This window comes from Centruroides vittatus, unplaced genomic scaffold (assembly GCF_030686945.1).
Source record: "Centruroides vittatus isolate TY-2023 unplaced genomic scaffold, ASM3068694v2 contig_559, whole genome shotgun sequence".
NCBI classification, from domain to species: Eukaryota; Metazoa; Arthropoda; class Arachnida; order Scorpiones; family Buthidae; genus Centruroides; species Centruroides vittatus.
In genome coordinates this window covers 1,330,326-1,353,326 of record NW_027122332.1, presented here as the reverse complement: position 1 = coordinate 1,353,326, position 23,001 = coordinate 1,330,326, and the positions used below count along the sequence as shown (strand labels likewise).

General features: G+C 30.8%; 1 protein-coding gene across 1 annotated transcript in view; it reads right to left on the bottom strand.

The window, feature by feature from the left end:
* Positions 1 to 3,049: 3,049 nt before the first annotated feature.
* Positions 3,050 to 23,001, bottom strand: part of LOC136978873 (nucleolar protein 11) — a 38,557-nt gene continuing 18,605 nt past the window's right edge. Inside the window, exons 9-15 of the mRNA XM_067274696.1 lie at positions 14,531 to 14,625; positions 14,339 to 14,458; positions 11,397 to 11,492; positions 9,122 to 9,200; positions 8,725 to 8,805; positions 7,032 to 7,145; positions 3,050 to 3,228 (exon numbers count right to left, since the gene is read on the bottom strand). Coding sequence (XP_067130797.1) covers positions 3,103 to 3,228; positions 7,032 to 7,145; positions 8,725 to 8,805; positions 9,122 to 9,200; positions 11,397 to 11,492; positions 14,339 to 14,458; positions 14,531 to 14,625 — 711 coding nt within the window. The 3' untranslated portion in view covers positions 3,050 to 3,102. The remainder of the gene's footprint in view (positions 3,229 to 7,031; positions 7,146 to 8,724; positions 8,806 to 9,121; positions 9,201 to 11,396; positions 11,493 to 14,338; positions 14,459 to 14,530; positions 14,626 to 23,001) is intronic.

Here is a 23,001-nt window from a genome sequence, read left to right as displayed (position 1 = left end):
ACCCCAGACCAATGAGTGGTTGCCGAAGATGGAGGTACGCGACAAACGGAAAGTTTTACAAAAAAAAATATCGCGACAATGTAGGGCTCCAATGCAGGGTCGATCCCGATACACACAAAAAATTAAAAGGAAGAAAAAAAATATACGTATAACAAATTAGTGACAGAGCCGTACTGCCCAGCAACATCAGACATCTTCTGCCCACTCTCTACTTTTGCTATTATACTCTCACCTTTCGAAAATAAAAACCGACGCAAAACTTAGCGAGTGCCCCGCCCGACAGTCTCGCGAATACTATAAAAGAATTGTTTCTGTCAGAAAAATAAAAGGCTGGAATTACAATGGAGTTTCAAAGTTCGGAGGAATACTATCCGATCAGTATATACTATATACCGGGTTGAGCGTCGATCTCGACGTCTCCCGCGCTCCGAAAAGTTTCGAATTGTTGCCGGAAGGCAAGGGAAGACCAGTCGGTATTCATTATTTTACGTCGCTTCTTGTGTTTGTTCTGTCAGGTGTTCGTTGTCCGAACATAAAAATCTTTTGCGAAAGTGTTCGTTAACCGATCACCCACTGTAATCAGCCCCCATTGCGGGCATAACCAGTGGCATAGCGTAGTGGGGCGGCACTTTTAGGGGGCAACAAAATTTAACAATAAATAATAATAATATCTTGTAAAAATTTGAACCTGTACAATACACAATAATGATGATTGTTCTTGCTGAAAAGTTCTTTAGAATTACTGTATATTTTAATCTTTTAAATTGAGATACCTAAATAAGGGGACGGCGAAATTTTCTTCTGCCCCGGGCGGCTGACAGCCACGCTACGCCATTGGGCATAACAGAATCCATGATGGTATTATTAAAAGGCCATCTTATGCTTATAGGGTGGAGGGCCAAAAAGAACTCCAAAATTCTCTATATAATAAATACCACTTATATAGAGAATTTTGGAGTTCTTTTTGCCCTCCACCCTATAAGCATAAGATGGCCTTTTAATAATACCATCGTGGATTCTGTTATGCCCGCAATGGGGGCAGTCTGGTGGCGAGGAACAAGGCCCAACGTATGTGACAGATTAACCTCCAAAAAAATTTACAGGATTATTTTTTATTGCTAATTTGTTGGCTTTTGGGATTTAACCTCTCCAAAAACTCAACAATTGGAAAGAATTATAAAAATACATAAAATTAGTGTTTTATATATGACTTGTATTTATTTTGTACCCATTCAATTTCTCCTTAGTCAACTGTATTATGTTACTCTCTACACTTCTATAATAAAGGTTAGTAAACTAATAGATGTATCTATGAGTTTACTAGCTTTATCTATATTATACAGGGTAATTCAAAAGGTCTTAGACACACTTTGAAGGTAGGTCAGGAATACAAAAACAAACCATTTTTACCCAGGAATGTATAGTCACAAATGCTGCCTGGAGTTGTTAGAAGTACAAGATCATGCAGAAAGAAACATGTTATACATGTACAGTATATTAGAACACTTGGGTGGTGTTTGCAGCTATATGTTCCTAGGTAAAAATGGTTTGTTTTTGTATTCCTCACCTACCTTTAAATTTTGTTTATCTAAAACCATTTGAATCATCCTGTATTTGTGGTGAGTCTTATGTTGATCCTTAATTGGAATATTGCTTGAAAAAGATATAAAAATATCTATACTCATTAAATATCGAACAAGAATTATAACGAAATATATATATATACATATATATGTGTGTGTGTGTGTGGGAAAAACAGTGGGAGGGGAAAAAACAGTATACAAATTGTAAAAACAAATTCAGTTTAACATAGTATTTAAGTATACAGTTTTTAAACTCTCTGCCTGTGGGAACTAATTGGGCCTTGTTAGCAAGTCCATTATGACGGGTAATAAACCTTTTTGAGTCTGCATGCCATATAGCAAGCATACTTAGCTTTAATTTAAAGATGTTTATGCATGCCAAAGTTTTAGACTTTGAATAATGATATTTAAATAAAATAAATGAATACACTTTAATTAGAATAAATGTAAAAAAGATTGAAAAAAAGGTGATCGGATGATAAACCGAATAGATGATTGAAAAAGATAGATGATAAATCAAAATCATATGATACATTATGATGCCAGATGATTTCTCCTTACATGCCGTAGGTTTGCCACTTCTACATTGAGTTTAGTCAGGCCCACAAGGCAGCCAAGTAGTGAGGGACAGGGTCCAACAGATTGTTTTCTGGAAAATTCCTGGGGATTTTTGATTCGTTTAAATATACTGTAAAACTTACATGTAGTTTGTTAAGTTAGAGAAATATTTGGCATTTTCTACAAGAAATTATTCTTGCTAACAATAATTTTTCTTCCTTTTACTTCTGTTCTGTAGGCATTAAAAGGTCTCCATTTGTGCCTAAATTATGGGTTCAGCCAGGCCCACAAGACAAACAGCTAGTGAGATACAAGGACTAACAAATCTGGATTGAGTCAATTATAAACGTTTCTAAGGACTTAACTTGGACTTGGAAACAAGTTCCTTGGAAGCAGCAGGATGATGTCTTTACTGTCTTGTATGGCTATTTTAAGATAATAGTTTTATTGTTCTATATGATGTCTGGTAACGTTACCATGTAGTGAAAAAGGTTTAAGTAAAATTTTAATAAAAGTTATATATATGATATTACGGTTTCTCCTGTAACAAATGCCAAAAATGTCCCCAGTAGGTCCCAAAATCCAGGGTAGCAAGGATCTTCAGGGCCAGATTCTATGGGAGATTATGCAATTGGCAAAGAAGTCTTCCAAAATGGAAACATTCATGAGCAAGCAGTAACATCATCTACCAGAGCAGTAACATCATCTACCAAACGTACAACTCACAGTTCTCGTACACATATAACTTTAATGTCATTACAAATTTCTCATTGCAGGATAACTTTTCAGACACCCTGTATTTATACAGATGTTTACATAATGTTTTTACTTCTGAAATATGGAAAATTGGATATTTTTACAAGAAAAATCAGAATTTACTTAGACCAGAATCAAACTAAACAATAAAATTTTTTAAAAATTAAATATTTTATTAACATTTATCAACTAACACACATTTCTGTTATACATACAGAAGTTCTATACAATATTTACAGCTCGTATTCATTTCTTCATTATATTCTTCTTCCAGAGTACACGCCATTCTCAATAATAATTCCAAGTTATCCATATCCTTGAAATCATCAATCTGATAAGAATTAAAATAATTATAAAACTTATTAATCAATTATTTATATTTATGTAAACAATTTAAAGTTATTTAATTAATTTGTTTAGTAAATTTAAAATCACATATAAAAATATCCTCATTACTTTTCTAAAAGCATTAAAATTAGAATATAAATCAAAACTTGTAAGTAATGGAATCTTTTAAAATATAGTATCTGATAAAACCTGCAAATGCCATAAACTTTCCAGTTCCAGCAGATATTTCTCTTAGGCATGAAGAGACAAGAAAACGGTTCACTACTTCAAAATCTGGACATATGTTTTTACCAAGTTTTAATAAAGACATAGTATTTGCTATACTTATTGAACTGAACCCAAAATAAAAAGAACAGAGTAAAAAATAAAATATATATCCATGTATATATTCTCAACCCAAAAAGAAAAAGACTGAATGGCCAAGTTGGTTAACAGTATGTCCTATGTGGCAGCATCCAGTGACCGCAAGCGTAAACGTGCTTCTAAGCGGTGCAAACAAACTGGTTCAAGCAAATGTGCAACCATGTTTAGCATGCAGCGACCACCAGATGATGCTTCTACACATGCATGCAGGAAGCAGCTACCAAGCACGTTTGATCGCTGTTCCACTGCTCATGCTTCCAAAAAAGAAAATGGCTGATTTTGTAGATGAATGAAAATAAATTGTGTATATATGTTGTACTGTATGTACTTTAATTAATAATCTTTTATGTAATTTAATAATTTCTGATTTTGCAAATGTAACGTTTTAAAAATAAAACTATTTTTAACTTATTATTCTATGAAGATTCTTTATATTTGTTTTGTATCTAGTCAGTGATAACAATTACCTGTCAAATTTACCGTTTTAATGTTTGTCATTTTCCATAGCAAGCATTCGATGAAGTCGTCTCACCATTTTGTAAACAACATGCGTCCACTCTGGACAGAAGTCACTCACGAGTTGGACATGCGTGCAAAGATTCTTTCCGCTCACAGTTGCTGGACGCTGCCAAGTAGGATGCACCCTAAGTCGTCAGACTACTGGTTTTAAGAGACCCAGAAACAAATCCAGGTAGGTTAAAAACCACGGGAATTTTTTTGGGGATGTTCTGTTGGGACTCATTCCAGTCACCCAACTAAGGGGCTAGCATTATCTCCAAATGCATTTCACTTTGGTAACTCTGCCAAGATCTCTTCCATAAAATTTGACACTGCAAAAATACTTTAGACTCCAAATCACCATTTAAAAATTCAAGTGCCACGAAGATTTGTTATAAATGAGTGCTCTTATCTCAGCATGTATCAGTCACCATCCTTCTATTTAAATTAAAGTTGTTATCATATTTTATTATAGCATAATGTTCTTTAATTCACATCTGTTATTACAAAGGTATGGTGACTGTATAGTGTGATGCTATTTTTAATCTTTTATTGTGCTTTGTTGTTTTTTAATGGAGTTCTTATTTATTTTTTATTTAGGAGACAGTCATCCCATCCCAAGTGACGTATGCCTTTACGATTGTAACTAATAATAAATAAAATAATAGAGGTATATAATATATAACTTTCTATTCACACCTCACAGATTCTACTTTTAGGAAAGATATTTTGCAAGGAAAGTAATGCAGTAATAACTCTAATTTTCTGGCTTTCACAAATTTCCAGCATAGGAAACTTGTGCCTCTTGCAGGTTTTATTGTATAATAATTGTTAACTAAATCAATTAAAAATAATCTTTTATCTAGTTTTTCTTTTCATTAAACACTTTTATTTAACTTGCTTTAATGTTCTCAAATCTTGCCTCTCAAATTTTATCCACTTCTAACTTTGAGGACATACCTACTGATGATAATGCATATTAATGATGTTTTAAGGGTGGCCTCACCCCCCTGTCATCCCATCCCAATTCTTGAAAAATATGATTAATAAAGTTAATTTAATTTAAATTTTTTTAAATATATCAATGAAGAACTCTGCTCTAAACAGCAGTATGAATTATGAAAAAACCAGTATTCTTTGATGGAAATTAAAAAACAAAATACTAAAATAAACTTTCGCTGTTTTTCACAGTAAGTGGAGAAAGTGGAAATTTTGGATTTTTATGCTGTTCAATGATGCTACAGGAAAGCTAATTTAGCAAATTTTCCACTAAATTGGCATAAACTCTCGTGTCATTGGTTTACTTATCCGGCTATATTAAAACTACTTTACCAAACAATGCAGCACTAAAAGGATTTGCAGAACTTAATAAACTTAGGTTAGTTGGCACCTGGTAAATATGATTACTTTGACTTAAGAAAGGACAACATTTGAGACATGTGAAATTTTTTGATTTAAGAAGTAAAAAATTACATTTCATATACAGAGTGTTCTCCAGGACTGACAATCCATTTCAACTTAAACAAACTTAACCTAGAAGCCTTTTTTTTTCCTTTTTCTCTCCTGACGTTACTAAGAAAGCCTTTTAATCATACTCATCATGGGTTCAGCTAGACCCATAATGGGAATGGCCAGATGGCAAGGGATGGGACCTGACACATCTAGAACAGACAACCTCCCAAAAAATTCCTGAGGTTTTTCAACTGCCGAGATTTGATCCAGGTCTCCAGAGCAAGAGTCAAACACCTTAATTATCTTGGGCATCTGCCCATCAATCCAAATGCTTAGTAATATATGCAATGATTGCTATTAAAATAAAATCAAATAATAATTGCAATAAGTTTCTCATTCAATAACAAAAAAATAAATAATTAGAATAAAGCATTATAATATAATAGCATGAAGCATTACATCATTCTAGTCATATGATGATTAGAATGAACACTGTAATTCCCACATAAGGTTATAAAAGAATAAATAAAAAACATCAAAACTAGAAAGATCTAGGGAAAGATGACAACACATAATCAAATTTGCATTGGGATATTTGTCACGTAACAAACCAATGTTAGACAGGAAGCATTGAAAATTGAGTACACCTATCCCTCTTTTTGTGCAATGAATATGCTCCAAAGAACACCTTGTAAAACAAAAATCACATAAAAAAGTATAATACGTGCATCCCGTACAAAAATGCTGGATAGGATCCCCAACTTTAATGAAACAAAAAAATTAACAATTTAAAAAGAATGAACTGTTTATTCTAACATCTATAAAAGTAAACTCACGCCAAAATTGTATATACTTCTGATAAATAGCACCGAGTTCAGCGTTAACGTAAATTCTTCTTTTTACTGCAAGCACTTTCGACGAAATTACGTTCGTCGTCTTCAGGCGAATAAAGAATAAATTTGAAAGTGGCACGTGCCGAACATTCCAAACCGATAACGGAAAATTTTCGTTGGCGAATTTTTAAAAAATAATATATTCTTTTAGCGTTCGGTAACTTCGCCAGTTCGAAGGAGATTTTTAAATCGGCGCGGCGGATGGCGCATGCGCTGAAAAGCACATGCACCATCAGCTCTTTTTACTGCATGCACAAGTGCTTGCAGTAAAAAGAAGAATTTACGTTAACGCTGAACTCAGTGCTATTTATCAGAAGTATATTCTAACATCATTTAACATTAACATTATTTGTATGTAAATATAGTATACATACAGTATTCTGTGATGTAAACTGTTCTTTCCCATGTAAAAAACTATCACATAAAAAGAGGATTAGTTTTCCTTTGTTAACTGCATTATTTCAAGATCACATAGAGGGATAGCTGTATTATTAATGAAAAACCTAACCAACCTCTGACAGATAAAATAGATTACATTAAAATTCTTTTATAGTTAGAAATAGAAAAAAAAAATACTTACAGCAACTTTAATCATGTCCGAAATATCTGAAAGAACTTTATACGTTTGAGGATCCTTGCATAATATAAAATTTGTGAAGTGAGTATCAATTAATAGAGATAACCATTGAAGAATCTATAAAATAATTAAATTAATTAGAACTTTTGTAAAATTATGAAAAATATATTTATGTAGGATATTAAATAAGTCAAATAATATTGAATTTTTTCCCTATAGTTTTTAAATTTTTCATATACTTTACTAATCTTCCATTATTCAGATTGTTTAGATATGATTGAAGCATTGATCAGTGCATGAAAGTTGGAGCATTGCAGATTCACAAGAGTGACCATAATTATGGACAGTATTGACCCATAATATCATTGGTCAGCAATGAGTGAGAATTAAGGAATGATGCCCTAGCTAATACTAATTGTGATAAATTTTGAAAACATGGATCAAGTTCAAATCCAGATCAATAAAGTAGTAGACTTTATCACTTCATCAACTTATGTTTAGATACATGGCAAGTTCTCAAATATAAACATCTTCCAAAACCCGATACATTACTATGAAGCCATACTGCCATATAATAATGCCTCCCTCTAGGGACGAATTAATCAATAATTCAATTTATTATCACCAGAATATAACCCAATATTATATGGCAGTTGGTGTGGCTTTATGGCAAGTTCTCATTTAACATTGTTGAGAGGTTCTTGGAAACTGTGATGTTAAGTGAAAATGACATAACAAAAACAATTCTACCATAGAATAATTGAACTAAACAAAATATAAGGTCTGACAATTAAGTTTGCAAACTCATCATAGTAAAAGTGCTACATACTTCATTGTTGAAGTTTACTGTGGTTGCCTTCAAAGTAGTCCCCTTGGAAAGCTATGCACCAGTGCTAGCATCTCATCAATGCTTTGAAGAAATTTAGAACCAGTTTTGCGGAATGACCTTCAGTTCTGAGTCTTTTTACAGACAAAAACAGAAAAAACATTTTTCTGTTTCAAAGATAAAGAAAATATTGAAAGGAAGGCATTTTGATGACATTATGACATCAAAGGTAATATGACAGCAGTACTGAAGGCCATTCTGCAAAACTAGTTCCACATTGCTTTAAAGAATGAATGAGATGCTGGCTGGCACCGGTGCATAGCTTTCCGAGGGAACTACTGTGAAGGCAACCACAATGAAATTCAACAATGAGGTATTATAGTGCTTTTTACTGTGATGACTTCACAAACTTAATTGTCAAACCTTGTATAATTCAGTTAATATTAGTCTCCTTGAATCATGTTTGCAATTTCCAACCTTTACTTCCCACCTTATAGAATAGATTTTACTGTTTATAAAGAAAATTTGACAGTGATAATTGTAAATGATTACAAATGTACTTGAATCTTTCTTAAACAAGGATGTAAGAAAGCAATGTTAATGAGGACTTACTTTGGTCTATTGTGTATTTATAGTAACCATAAATTAATATATCACAAAATAAAAATGATGATAATTAAAGCTCATATTTCCTGTAAGTATAGTATGGACATTATACAATTTTATGTGCACTTTATTTATATATACTTTAATACTTTTAAACAATAGGATGGAGAAAATTCATTATTTTAACAATTAGACTGGATTAGTTTTACAATTTTTTTATTATAAGTATGTGTTATAACTTAATAGTAATAATAATTTAATTACCACATCAAATGAAGGATGCTCTGATGTTGTTTCAGACCTATGCTCTAATTTTAACAAATAGAGAAGATACTGCAAAAGATTCTGTAAAATATAAAGATCTCTTTATATATTTTCTTACTTGTATGTATATGCATGCAAGCATTGCATATGCATGCATATATGAGATGATGATAAAAACTTTAAATACCAATTATATTAAATTATAAACAAAATTTTATTTATTTTTAATCAAGTTTCTATATAAAATTTAACCAAATTTAAATTATATAATATTTTTTTATTTGTGTTTTGCCAATTCAACTAGATATTAGTAAATGTAATGCAGTGAATACTTGATTAACAATCAATTTATCATCATATCTTGATAAATCTTAATTTGAAACATATATAAACTTACCAAAATATCTTGAAACTGCACAGAAAGTAGATACGATTGTAAAAATTTATTACTGATTGGCATATTCAATAATTTATTTCTAAATGTCAAGGCAAAAAATAAAGGATTTAATAAATATTCAAAATATAATTATATTACAAATAATGAATTATCAAGCCATAATTTTCAAATTGCAAACCCATCTGTTCTTTTTTAGTCTCGAGAATTGAGTTAGATATGTGAAAATCAAAACCAGATATGGAAATCTTAAGAGCCAGAGACCCTGATTAACTATATAAAAACTTCTGATCTGGACCAGAAATCATGTGATTTTGTAAATTATAAGAAGATTAAAAATTGCAGCTCGGCATTGAGGATGTCACAATGAATAACTGCTCATTAATAATAAATTTAGTAGATTAATAAATACAAGTTGACCGCTTTATGCTTGTATCGAACATAGAGATGTTTTATCAATGCTTTAGGAACAGAAAATGTGAATAAAATGCATTACATATTTTAATTCATGTAAAAATATTCTTTAAATTCTTGAAAACAACAAAATAAATATTTGAAATGAAATCTATCTTTGAACTGTTTGTCATAAGATTATCCTTTTTGACAAGTAATCTTAAGATGAGAACTATTTCGTGAATGTTTTATCTTATTGTTTATCAAAAATTTTTAAAATTTTTTATTTGAACTTTTCGGTTATAAAGTTTAAAAATTTGCTATAGTATTTCCCAGAATAAGAGTGGAGTTAACATGTTGGATTTCGAATGTACTGTATATTACATCCTTTTCTGCAAGCTAAGCAACAAAGCTTAGAAAGCATGGGATTATAACTATATTTGTAATAATTCAGAAAGCAAATTTGATTATTGGAATAATTTAGGCTTGGTTATATACTTGCATGCAGTATATAACAATATAACCAAGCCTAAATTATTCATGTATAAAGTATGCAGCTGTATTCATGACCAAGGATAAGGAATTAGTTAGTTCTTATTGGTTAACTTCAATTCTAACTCCTGATCCTTGTTGTGAATACAAATACCGTATTTTCCGATGTATAAGATGACAGGGTGTATATGACAACCCCCAACTTTTGAGAAGATTTTCCTGGGTTAAAAAGTCATCTTATACACTGGAAAATACAGTACTAAAGTCGTCTTTCTCATTAATGTTCAAGTAAAATTCATTTTTATATTAATAAAAAAATTTTGATTACCGTACTCAAAATTCAGATTGGCAGTTTTGAGATTTGAAATGAGACAGGATAGAATGTTAAAAATCAGAATAAGGGCTGTTGTGAAGTATAATTACGACAACTCGGCGATCGCCCCACACTGTAATCATGCCAGTTGCAAGATCTCACCCGACAGCATAAAAATTCTTAAAAAAAAAATTTTTTGAACATATTGATATTATTAAAATAAACGAAATTAATAGAATGAATTTAAACACTGGTGTTCACATCAGTGAGATCTGGTAACCGTTATTACCAAAGTAAGAAGAGTCCATTTTAAAATGTTCTTCATATCCCTTTTTAATCCACTGTATCATAAGAAGTATCAGACTTCCTGATAAACATACAGACTTTACACCTTGTTTTTAACCAGTTTTTATTGGTTTTAGAGATTTTATGTTTTTACTACCTTTATTAGTCAATTTTTTAAAACATTTTAACTAAAATATTTCTATTTTTACAGATATACCCTCTTATTATTTTTTAACACCATTTTATTATATTTATTTTTTCTTATTTTTAAAAATTTATTTCAGTTTTACTTGTTCTACCCTACAGTTTTAATTAATAATTAGTTATTCCAGTTGTTACTATAATTATTTTTTAAAAAATTTTTGTGAGTTATATATATATATATATATGTTAAATATAAATAATTATTACATAGATTCTGTAATTTCTTATGTAGTTTTACTGATATCCATAATATAATAAAGACTGAAGAGGAGCATAAAGCCTAAAACTGAACATCTGTTGTAAATTATAGAAAATAAAAATCTACTTTTTCCATCAAGAGGAGTGTTCCTATATGATTTGTTCTCATTAGCAACTTTATACTAAGTTCCAAAGAACATACAATCAAGTATTAGTTTGAAATGCATTTTAAAAGATAAAAATTCCTTAAAATAAAGCAGAATTACTTTTTAGTCTTTAAAATTCCTGTTTATGTGTATAAAAACATAAATTTTAAAATAAACTACAAATGTATTATTAAAACTCTGTAAAATAAAATAATGAAAAAAAGAAATATCACATTGTAAAGGATACAAGAATGTTGCTCTTTCCGGACAATATGGACAAAGATCGGTATCTGTTTGATTAACATCCGACTTAAAATTATTCTTAAAGTAATCGTCATTTACACTGAAAAAATTAATTTGTTAGTAAATATTTAAAGTGTTAAATACATTTTAAAAATAAAGTAAATTCATTCATATATCAAATCATATATCTGAAAAGATTAAAATATAACACAGTGCTTTGATATTGGAAATGAGAGAATTATTATATCGTGATGTAACATTAATAAATCGGATTATTCTAAACTTTAAATGTGTATTAACTTCTACATATTTAAAAAACTTGTATCGAGTGAAATTAACTTCTTCGTGTAACTGGATAGACAACTAAACTCTTGATAACTCCAGTAAATAATTCAATTTAAATGTGACAAATATTTTTGATCTTACACAAGATCTGCTTTGGGTCAACAATGTTCTAAATTGAACAAAATTTGTTTTGTGTGATCTGTCTGGGTCATCCAGAGCCTGCCTACAGTGTATTCATGCCCTGATATATCCAATCTCCCAACACTTCCTCACATCTATATAAGACAATGTGATGAAGACAGTTCTGGATAATATATTAAAGTCAAATGATTGCGGCATTATATCAGGCTATATTACTACTACTATTATTAATTACATGCTAAGTAATTTGCCACTAGAGGCAGGTGTTAGATGCCATCTCTTGCTAACTTTAATAATATTAATATTTTAATAAATAATTTAGAAGGTTCTGGAAGAAAAGAATTGATCCAAAGTGAGACTCAAACCCACAACTCCTGCTTACCATGCAGTTGTGTTGCCAGTTATGTTACCTGAACCTTCATCCAATCCTCACTCCCCAGAACTTATTAATTTTGAATATAATCATACTTGGTTACTTAAGGCACTGGCTGGAGACAACTCAGTGCCAACAGCCTATAACTCTCACTACGGCACTCAGCTGGCTATCACATCCACCTCAGCGTGATATATATGTACGAGGACTGTTTGGAAAGTTTGCGGCCTCAAATAGAACAACAAACAAAATAATGTTAATACTTTTTTTTTATTTTTCAATGTAGTCTCCTTTATTAGCAATGCACTTATTCCAGCGATGTTCTAGCTTTTTTATGCCATCACAATAGGTCAATTTGTCAAGGTGTGCAAAATACTCGTTCACTTCAGAGATGACTTCGTCATTTGAGTGGAATCTCTTTCCAGCCAAGAATTTTTTTAGGTTTGGAAAAGGGTGGAAGTCACTGGGGGCCAAATTAGGTGAGTACGGTGGATGTGGAACTAATTGGAAGTGAAGTTCGTTTACCTTTTGTTCAGTGATTCTGGCGGAATGTGCAGGTGCATTATCGTGGTGGAACAGAATCTTTTTCTTCTTCAAGTGTGGCCTCTTTTCTTCAATTTCTTTCTTCAGTTTTTCCAAAAGTTTACAGAAATAGACAGCATTGATTGTCTTTCCTCTTTCTAGGTAGTCAATAATAATGATTCCTTTAGCATCCCAAAAAACCGAAGCCATCACTTTCCCTCGCTGATGGAACTGTCTTTGCCTTCTTTGGTGATGGCGAACTGTGATGTTTCCATTGCTTCGACTGTTCTTTTGTTTCAGGAGTGTAGTAGTGGACCCACGTTTCATTAGTAGTCACAAACCGACGCATGAAATCCTGTGGGTTTTTCTGATAGAAGACCAAACACTCCTTTGACATCAAAGTGCGAACACGTTTTTGCTCAGCGGTCAGCAGACGCGGCACCCGCCTTGCTGAGACCTTCATCATACCCAAATTTTCAGTTAGGATGTGGTAAACTCGGTTGACAGAGATGCCTGTTGTCTCAGCTATCTCACACGTTTTCAAATGGTAATCTGCTAACACCAAATTGTGAACTTTGTCGATATTTTCTTCAGTGACAGCAGTTGACGGCCGTGCGCTGCGAGGGTCATCTTCCACTCTCTCTCTCTGCCAGATTTCAAAAGGGCTGTCCATTTTTCCACAATGGTGTACGAAGGAACAGACTCTCCTAAAACTTCATCCATGTCAGCTTTGATTTGAGATGGGGTCAACCTTTTTTTCGTCAGGTATTTTATGACTGCACGAGTCTCCATTTTTTCCATTTTTGACAAAGCATGTGCACACTGACTATCTGATAAGCTGTTGTGAAAAAACTTTACGACAAACCAAGTGGAAATTCGTATCGTATCTTTAGCAAAGATGACTGAATTATTCCCGCCAAAAATTAAATTGATTGCAGCGCCGCATATAGGCAAGACCGCGAACTTTCCGAACAGCCCTCGTACAAATATAAACGTCTTTAATAGTAGTTTGAGGGTTTAAGTTAGCAAGAGATGGTGTCTAATGCCTGCTTCTAGTGCCAAATTACTTAGTATCTAATTAATAACAGTAGTAGTAATATAGCCCGATATAATTTGGCAATTATTTGGCTTTAATATCTAACTATCAGGTTTAAGATGTTTATATTTCTGGAAAATCCTAGATGTGTGTGTGTCTGAGCATTGGCTCGATAGAAAATAGCCATTTGCAGCCCAGATGGCAGGCAGTTTGGCAAAATAGCCTTTTTGCTTTCTTCAACTCAAGAACACTTCTATTGGTAATTCATATTTTCCAGAATGCTAATAGATGGACCACAGTTTATAAGAAACACCCTGTAAGTAATACCCGAGACTTTAAATTAGACCTGAATAAGGATCTTCGGAGCAAAGGATTGACACCTTTATTGTCTCAGATAGATATAAACATCTATGTACAATAAAGTCAATATTTCCGAAAAAGTAATTAAATTAAAAAACAGTATTCAATAAATTTAAATTCAACTAAATTTATTTAATTATTTTTAAATTACAATAAAACTTTAATGAGGAATTCTTAAAGTTTTGTTTTGTAATGTTATTCCTTAAATTGAAACGATTTTAAATCTCACCTAAGACAAAATTGCAGTAATTTTTTCATTTCTCCTTCGGGTATTTGTTTCCAATAATTCATACGATCAGTCAGCATTTTGATATTGGATTTAGGTTCTGGTAGAATCTCCTCACAAATGCTGAAATTTTTAAAATATGATTTAGTAAGATATACTTGACATATTAAAATACCTATTAAGAATGATACTTACTTAGAAAATTTATCATCAGTTAATTTTAACTGTGATATACAAGAATTTTTATCATTCTTATCTTCTTCTTTATTGTACATATCTAAATCCATAGGCTAAAAAAATTTTAATAATTAATACCCAACATGAATAATTTTACAAATTTTAGTAAAATACTTTTAATAATGTAAGAAAAACTGTTTTCTTATTCATAAAATGCTGTTTATTTAACTGTACTCCGATAGAAACGAGTAAAAATTATTGTGACATCATCACAATGCCAGGCTGCAAATTTTAATCATGTTTTTAATTAATTAAATTTAAAATATATGCACTTCATCTCAATTTAGTAATATCGTGCCCCTATACATCATACTTTTCCTGATAACAAGAGCGTCGTGCCTGTCATCTATGTAACTCCATTCCAGGGAAAATTTTTTAATTGAAATCACGTGACTTCTGGGCCAAGATCAGAAGTTCGTATATAATAGCAAGGTTGAAACTGAAGTTTTAAATGCAAAAACGTGTACGTCAGACGTTCAGCATCGCTTTCCTATAAGCCTAGAAGTTTGACAATGGTGTTTGGAAAGTCAGTGGAATCGTGCTCGACATTCCAAACGCCATTGTCAAACTTCTAGGCTTATAGGAAAGCAGTGCTGAACGTCCGACGTACACGTTTTCACATTTAAAACTTTGGCCTCACCCTTGCTAATTAACAGGGACTCCTGCACGTACGCTTTCTATATCTGGTCTCGACTTTCACCTATCTAACATTGTTCTCAAGATTAAGGAAGGACGGACGGACAGATGACAGTGGGAATTTATAGGTGTACAATTTTTTCAAATTGCAGCCCAATGAATATTTGGCTTTAAAAAAAATTAAATAAATAATGTATTTTTTAAGCATAATACATTGAAATAAATGTTAAAATATAATACTGTATTTACACTTTTAGTTTTTTAATTGAATAATCTGAATAATAATAAACTTTTTCCACAAAATTATGACAAAAAGCTGGAATGTACAGTTTATTCAATATAAATTTGGTGACACAACCCATGAAGTATACGGTGCTTCCAGTTATTAAGCATTTTGCTCACTTTCACTAGTGATAAATTTTGCTTATAACTAGATGACTACAGTTAATATAATAGCGAGGTTGAGGCCGAAGTTTTAAACGCGAAAACATGTACATCGGACGTTCAGCACCACTTTCCTGTAAGCCTAGAAGTTTGACAATGGTGTTTGGAAAGTCAGTGGAATCATGCTCGACATTCCAAACGCCATTGTCAAACTTCTAGGCTTATAGGAAAGCAGTGCTGAACATCTGACATACACGTTTTCACATTTAAAACTTTGGCTCAACCTCACTAATGACTGTCTATAATCTGTAGTTACAAACATTACTATTAAATGTTTTTGTGTGACTAATTTAATGAAAATGAAGATAAATAAACTAAGTTAGATATACAACTGAGGCAGATAATTTATGTATAAAAATTATTTACTAACTCTTAGTCTAAGCTATTAGTCTGTTAACAGTTTTCTATCTTCAATGTGAATTAAATAATGCAAAGAAGTCTCATGTTTATTTAATTAATAAGTTAACTCGTTATAAAATTCTGTACATTACCACAAATTTCATATACGTTATCTTTACTAGATGTACAAATAAATTTTTTAATACTGTGTAGTTGTTACTATGTTACAATAATAAATTAGTAAAATCTGTTAAATATGTAATAAATTAAATTGGAAAAGTTTTTCCTTTTTTTAAATCAGTATCTTAAAAAATGGGATGTGCAGATTACTCGAGGGTGTGGATTATTCAATATGATATTTACTTTAAAAATATTAAATTAAAACTACTACAAAAACTATCAGTGGACATCCATCAATTACATGTACAGTTTTTAAGCCAGTTTTAACCCCTTCCCTTCCCCGTTTTATACAATGATGTACTTTCATGACTCTCTTCCCTCCTTATACAGTATTTATGGATGGTTTCTTATAAATGAAATCCAGAAATGAGTTGCTTATCTTTCCCAGCATCATTTAAAACTGTATGGTGCCATCTGTTATGATATTTTATTTTTAATTATTATAAAATGGCAAAGAACTTAAATTCTGAAGGTAAGTTGAATTTTATAAAAAATTGTAAATGCTATTAAACAATAAAATCGTCATTAAGTCTGACCTACTTGAGATATCACATATGATTCCCCCTACCTTTAACCACCAAAATTTAATAGTACCAATGACCCTAATACATATAAATAAACAACAACTAACCCGTTATATATAAAGACCAACAACTGCCGAATTATCGGGCTAGCAAATGGCTATAGTAATATTAATAATTTAAGTTAATTTGGACCCTAATACACAAACCTCCCTGCAAAATTTCAGAAATTTTTGACAAAAAGCATGGGAGTTATTAAGCTTCAAAGAGAGTGAACAAAATTGTGCCCCTCCCACATAAACCCATACATACAGAAAAAAACCTGAAATATTTTTGCCTTTCTTGATGTTTCAAGGTCCCAGAATCCAAAAATTTAAGTCTTGAAGGGGAGATCATGTTTTGATTAATTGCAATACTTTCCCTCTGTTATATATAACAGTGCTGGGAAAATAATAATATGAATAGGTTATTTTTTATTTAAAATTAAAAATAATTTAAAATTCATTTCCAATTCTACATAAGAATAAAACAAAAAATAAATAAATAAAGTTTTATTTTAAGCAGAATCATTTTTAATCCAATTTGCATAGAAGAGTAAACATGTGAATTTTTATTAGATTTTGGCAGAAGTCTGACAGTTTAGTTATTACACAAGCTACTCTTGGCACTAGAGTAGCAGAGCAATTTGATAACATTTAAAATAGAAACGTGCAGAGAGTACTTTCAAATTATTCTATTAAAGTTTTATATTGAAAAATAAATATTTACACTTTAAAATTAAAAACAATATTATATTTTTCTTCAAACTTAATTATAACATTTGTATTACATATTCTATTGTTTAACAAAGAATCTATGTCTTTGCTCTGTTGTTATTATTTATGGATATTAAACTGCTTTGGTTGATGATGATTTATCATCATCAAATAATAAATTAATTTAACTTTTCAATTTTTATGTAATGACGAAGCACAAATATATTCAGCAATTTATATAAATGAAAAAATACGAACGCTACAAATAGATTTGAGAATTCTTTAAATGCCAAAAATAATCAAACAGAAGTGGAGGAGTTGACTATAAATAACAAGTTTCTCTTCAAATTTTATTACAAAAGTACAGGAATTACTAATTATTTGTATCTACAAACAATAATTATAAGCTTGTAGTTTGATATTTTAATAATAAATTTATTGTAAATAATATTCTTTTTAATCAAATAACTGCTTTTAATTTTAATAATTAAACGTTTAATCTAATAGAAAGCTATTTAACATCAAGGTTTTTTTATTTTCATCATCTATAACAGGGATGGCGAACCTTTTTGAGTCCACATGCCATATTGTAAGCATACTTAGCTTTAAAGATGTTAATGCGTGCCAAAGTCTTAGACTTCGAATAATGATATTTAAAGAAATTAAACGAATACGCTTTAATTTGAATAAACGTAAAAAATCTGATTGAAAAAAATAAGATGATCAGGTGATAAACAGAAAGGATGATTGAAAAGAACAGCAATCATATGATACATTACGTGCCAGATGATTTGTCTTACGTGCCACTTTGGGCACGCATGCCATAGGTTTGCCACCCCTGATCTATAATACCTGTTCTCTACTTGATTGCTAATGATGCTGAGGAGGCCAATCAATTTATCTGAGGGTTAATAAACAGATATTGTTTGGAAGTCAGTAAACAAATTTATTTTTGTTATACTTAAAAATGTTACATATATAATAATTAACATTACCTTTAAATTTTAGTAAAATAAACACATAGTTTTGACTTTTGATTTATGTTTAATAAAAATGTATTAATAAATTATTAATTTTTACTATTAATTTAGTTTTTTGCATCAATCGTGGATGTGGCAGAGAAAAGCATTTCCCACAATAAGGTTCTTTTGCCACTCCAGTTTAAAAGCAAACAGAGTAAAAAAAAAAAAAATGTCTAAAGCCACTAACCACTGGATGAATCAGAAAAACGGGCACATCAGACTCAAATACTATGCAACACGAACAATCACTAGATAAAGAATAAAATTTAATACTTGTTCTTGTTCAGCCTTTTTTTTTAATTGAGAATTGTCATGAATATCACTGGTTTGCCTATAGCTTTCACATGACAAGCAAGGAGCTGTCATATGAGAATGGCAGTTTCTTGAACAATAATGTGTTGCTAGTGATTGTGAATTATTGTTTTTATAGTAATCTACCTATCTATGCTAAGTCTGTCTAAGCCATCAGCTATACAGGTAACCTAAAATCAGAAATTTGGTCAATACAGAAAGTGATCAGTCTAAATATGGAAAGGAACCAACAAGAAAAAGTTCGAAAATCCCTTCTTAGAAGATTCATTTATTATTAAAAGTGTACTTGACCACCACACAATTAAATCATAATTTTTTAAAAACATCAATTATGTCTAACTATTTGACTTATTATTATAAAAATATAAAACATAAATAGTAAATTAATGCTGTATAATAAAAATATTGTATCAATATATAAATTTTAGAACAAATTAAATAAAGTATGTGAAGCAATAATGAAAATGAAGTAATTTAATAATCTGTTGAAGAGTTAAAATGTGCTTCTCAATGATGAAAAGATGATATGTATTGGGGCCACAAGTAGAAAATTGCAAAGTATTAATAGAATATTAGAACATCAAGATGACATTTGTAAAAATAAAATTTCCACAAAACTATCTAAGGGTTCTCAATCGTTAATTTACACCCGTGGAATGAATCCTCCATCCTCGTACAATGCGAGGACCGCAACTGTTTATTCATCTGGAAAACATTATTTATTGAGAAATTAGAGCCATGTAATAGACCCATTCTAGAGTTCCCAAAAATATGCATTTCACTAATTTAATAGTTTAAATCAGTGATTCTCAACCTTATTTTTACCCAAGGACCCCTTTTCCTCTTAATTTTTTTTGTGGACCCCATAGATAGCACAGAAAGAAAAACTATATTTTTCACTAATTTTGTTAGGAGAATCTTACACCATCAGCATTCAGAAATGCCACTTGACAGTAACATTTCTGAATGCTGATGGTGTACGATTCTCCTAACAAATCCAGGCTTTATAATCGAGAGATTATAAAGCCTGGATTTGACCTTTGTCAATGAGATATATATGTCGTATACGTATTCAATATTTTAAATAATTTATATTTTAACATTTATGCAAGAAATGAGTAATAAAGAATTTGACAATATATATACTATAGAAACTTAAGTCTCAGTAAAACAATTGTTCTGAAGTAGAATTACCCTATAGACCACTAAAATATCACCGCGAACCCCTAATTCAGTATTTTTTTTCTGTGGACCCCTAGTAATATTACATGGACCCCGGTTGAGAGCCACTGGTTTAAAGAATTAAATCGCAGCTGCCAATAATTTTCAGTTATAGTTTGACCATTAAATGTGTAAGTTTAATAGCACACCGTTTAAATTTTAAATGTGTATTCCAATTAGAACATATTAGCATTAATGTTAAAATTTATATTACCATTCTAAAATTTGTTTTTGTTTCGCTTGAAGAAGACATTCTATACATGTCAAAAGTGCTTGTGAGATATTTTGTGTTTATTTTTGTGCTTTACTAGTCAAAACTTTATTAACGCTGAGAGACAGTGATCTTAAACTTTTATCTGTACTTCTCTATTACTGGAAATGTATTAATATCTAGTCACAGAATCACTTTAGCATCCAGTAAAACATGGAAGATGAAACACATCACAAAAGTTTTCAGAATACACGTAATTCCACCATCAGGTTGAAATAGTTCAATTGGAATGCATTGAATAGAATATTTGTGTAGTGTTCGAACTTGAACAGGCCAGTTAAAGACATGCGCTGATCTATCCAGGTCATACGATGTTACATACCACACTTTCCATGCTTTTGACAGTTGTGTCTCATCTTTAGTGTTTATGCAATTGGAGCCAAGGCTGACTTTAAATATTTCAATGGACTCTAAAAGCCTGATATGGTTCCAATTTGTAGAGGAACTGATGAGCTGAGCCTGATTTAATATTGCCTCTATATTGTCTTCTGAGGCAAACTGTGTTTCATCTTCCACATTTTACTGGATGTTGAAGTGGTTCTGTGATTAAAAATTATAACATTATTGTTACAGAAATACTAATGTTAAATATTCACATGTATATGAATTATCAGAAAATGAGAAATATCACTAAATTATGAATATTTCTCAGAAAAACTAATATTTTACTTTTAATTTTTGAAATTTAATTATTATATTGTAGATATCATGGCATTTAAACCCTAATTATTTCAATATTTTTATAAAGTTACTTTATAAATCTTAATTATAGGTTTGCTGTATTCTTACAAGTTTTAACTAACTAATCCTATATTTCAGGGCTGTCCAACTGGCGGCCCGCGGGCCGTATACGACCCACCAAATTATTTTTACGGCCCGCGAGTACATTTTACTATGAATAAATTTGTTACTAAATTATTATTATTAATATTAAAATTATTTTACTATGTGAAAATTACGGCCACAATGTTCTCATTAATATATTACGAATATTTTAAAGTTTTCTTTTTAGTATAAATAAAATATTTCTTTAATTAACATAAACTGACTTTTCATTTATCAACCTTCTTGGCCCCCGAAATGTTTGGTGAAGAAAATATGGCCCGCGGGCTATGATAAGTTGGACAGCGCTGCTATATTTATAGGTGTAGTATTTCATTCGGTAAGTAAAGGAATTAAGAGTTTACATCAATCCGAAATGCATATGTAGAATAGCAAATGGAATAAATTGTATGTTTTAACCTTCGGATTTTTTACTTGCTGAAGGAAATACTACATCTATAAATATAGGATTATTTAGTTAAAACTCATTATTTTATAGACTTAAAACAATAGATACCATATAATAAAAAAGAAAAGTGTATAAAAGTAAGTATATTAATACATCAGAAATATTTTTAAACTTTGTAGTATAATATCAGCTGTTTTTCAGAAAAAGAAATGGGAAAACATAATCAAAATAAAACTCATATAACATTATCGATTTTTGTCTAGTAGATAACAAAAAAATTAAATATTTATAATGTCATAATGTTCATCTACAACAAAAATCATAACTATATTATACAATAAACTTTGTTTTTTCACATTAAGAAAAATTTAATAACTTTAAAAAACTCTGCACACACAACTAGAAAGAAGAAACTACGAGAAAGCAAGCATTTTCATCCATGTTTAATGGGCATCATCAGGCTAACCAACTTTTGAAGATGTTAAAACAAAAATAAAAGTTACTAGGAATAGGTGATTGCTATTCACATATTAAAAGAGAGGTTTCATGAGAGAGGAAGAGGGAAGAGGTTGTAAGATTAAATTCTCTCCCTTCCTCTCTCATGTCACCTCTCTAAATAAATGGATAGTATTCACCTATTTCTAATAACTTTTCTTTTTGTTTTAACAACTGCAAAAGTCGGTTAGCCTGATGATGCGCATTAAAATGTTTGCTTTCTTGTATGCAGTTTCTTCTCACTGGATATTGGTTATTAACATAGAGTTTAATATTGTTAAATATTAATATAGAGTTTATTAACATATACCCAGTTATAAATAGCTGAATTTAATTTAATAACTTTTCTTTTCAATTAATTTACTAACTTTTAAGTTACTAAATTTTTAGTGACATCAAAAAACAGAGTTTATTTTGTCATATAACTATTTGATGTTGCATACCAAAGGATCATTCATTAACTATATTAACAATGATTTGTTTTAATTGATATTCTGATTGGATTATATTTTATCAGATTATCCCATAAGTAATGTCAGTTTTTTTGAACATCCTTGTAATCAACGCCATATGATGAGCAAATTATGAACTACATCAAGGTTATGATACTAGCACTTGATTGGACAGTTCATTGTGTACATATGCACAGAATGTGATCAGTCCACAGCTATTTGTATGTCAGTGAAACGTGTTTAAACATGGCAATGTCTGAAGAATACATAGGGCATGTTATGCTTTATGAGTTTCATCAGGGACATTCAGCAACCTTAGTGGCACAAAACATCAATGCTGTATACAGGCACAATATCCTTGGTGTTTGCAAAAAATTTTGGGTGGGAAACACCAGCCTTACTGATATGTCATAAGAAGGAAGTCCTATTGAGCTGGAAATGATCTTCTGAAGGCAGGTGTTGAGGAAAATCCACTGCAAATGGTTGAAGAATTAGCCACAGCACTCCTTTGACCCCTTCAACCATTCAACATTTGCAAAACCTCAGTTAT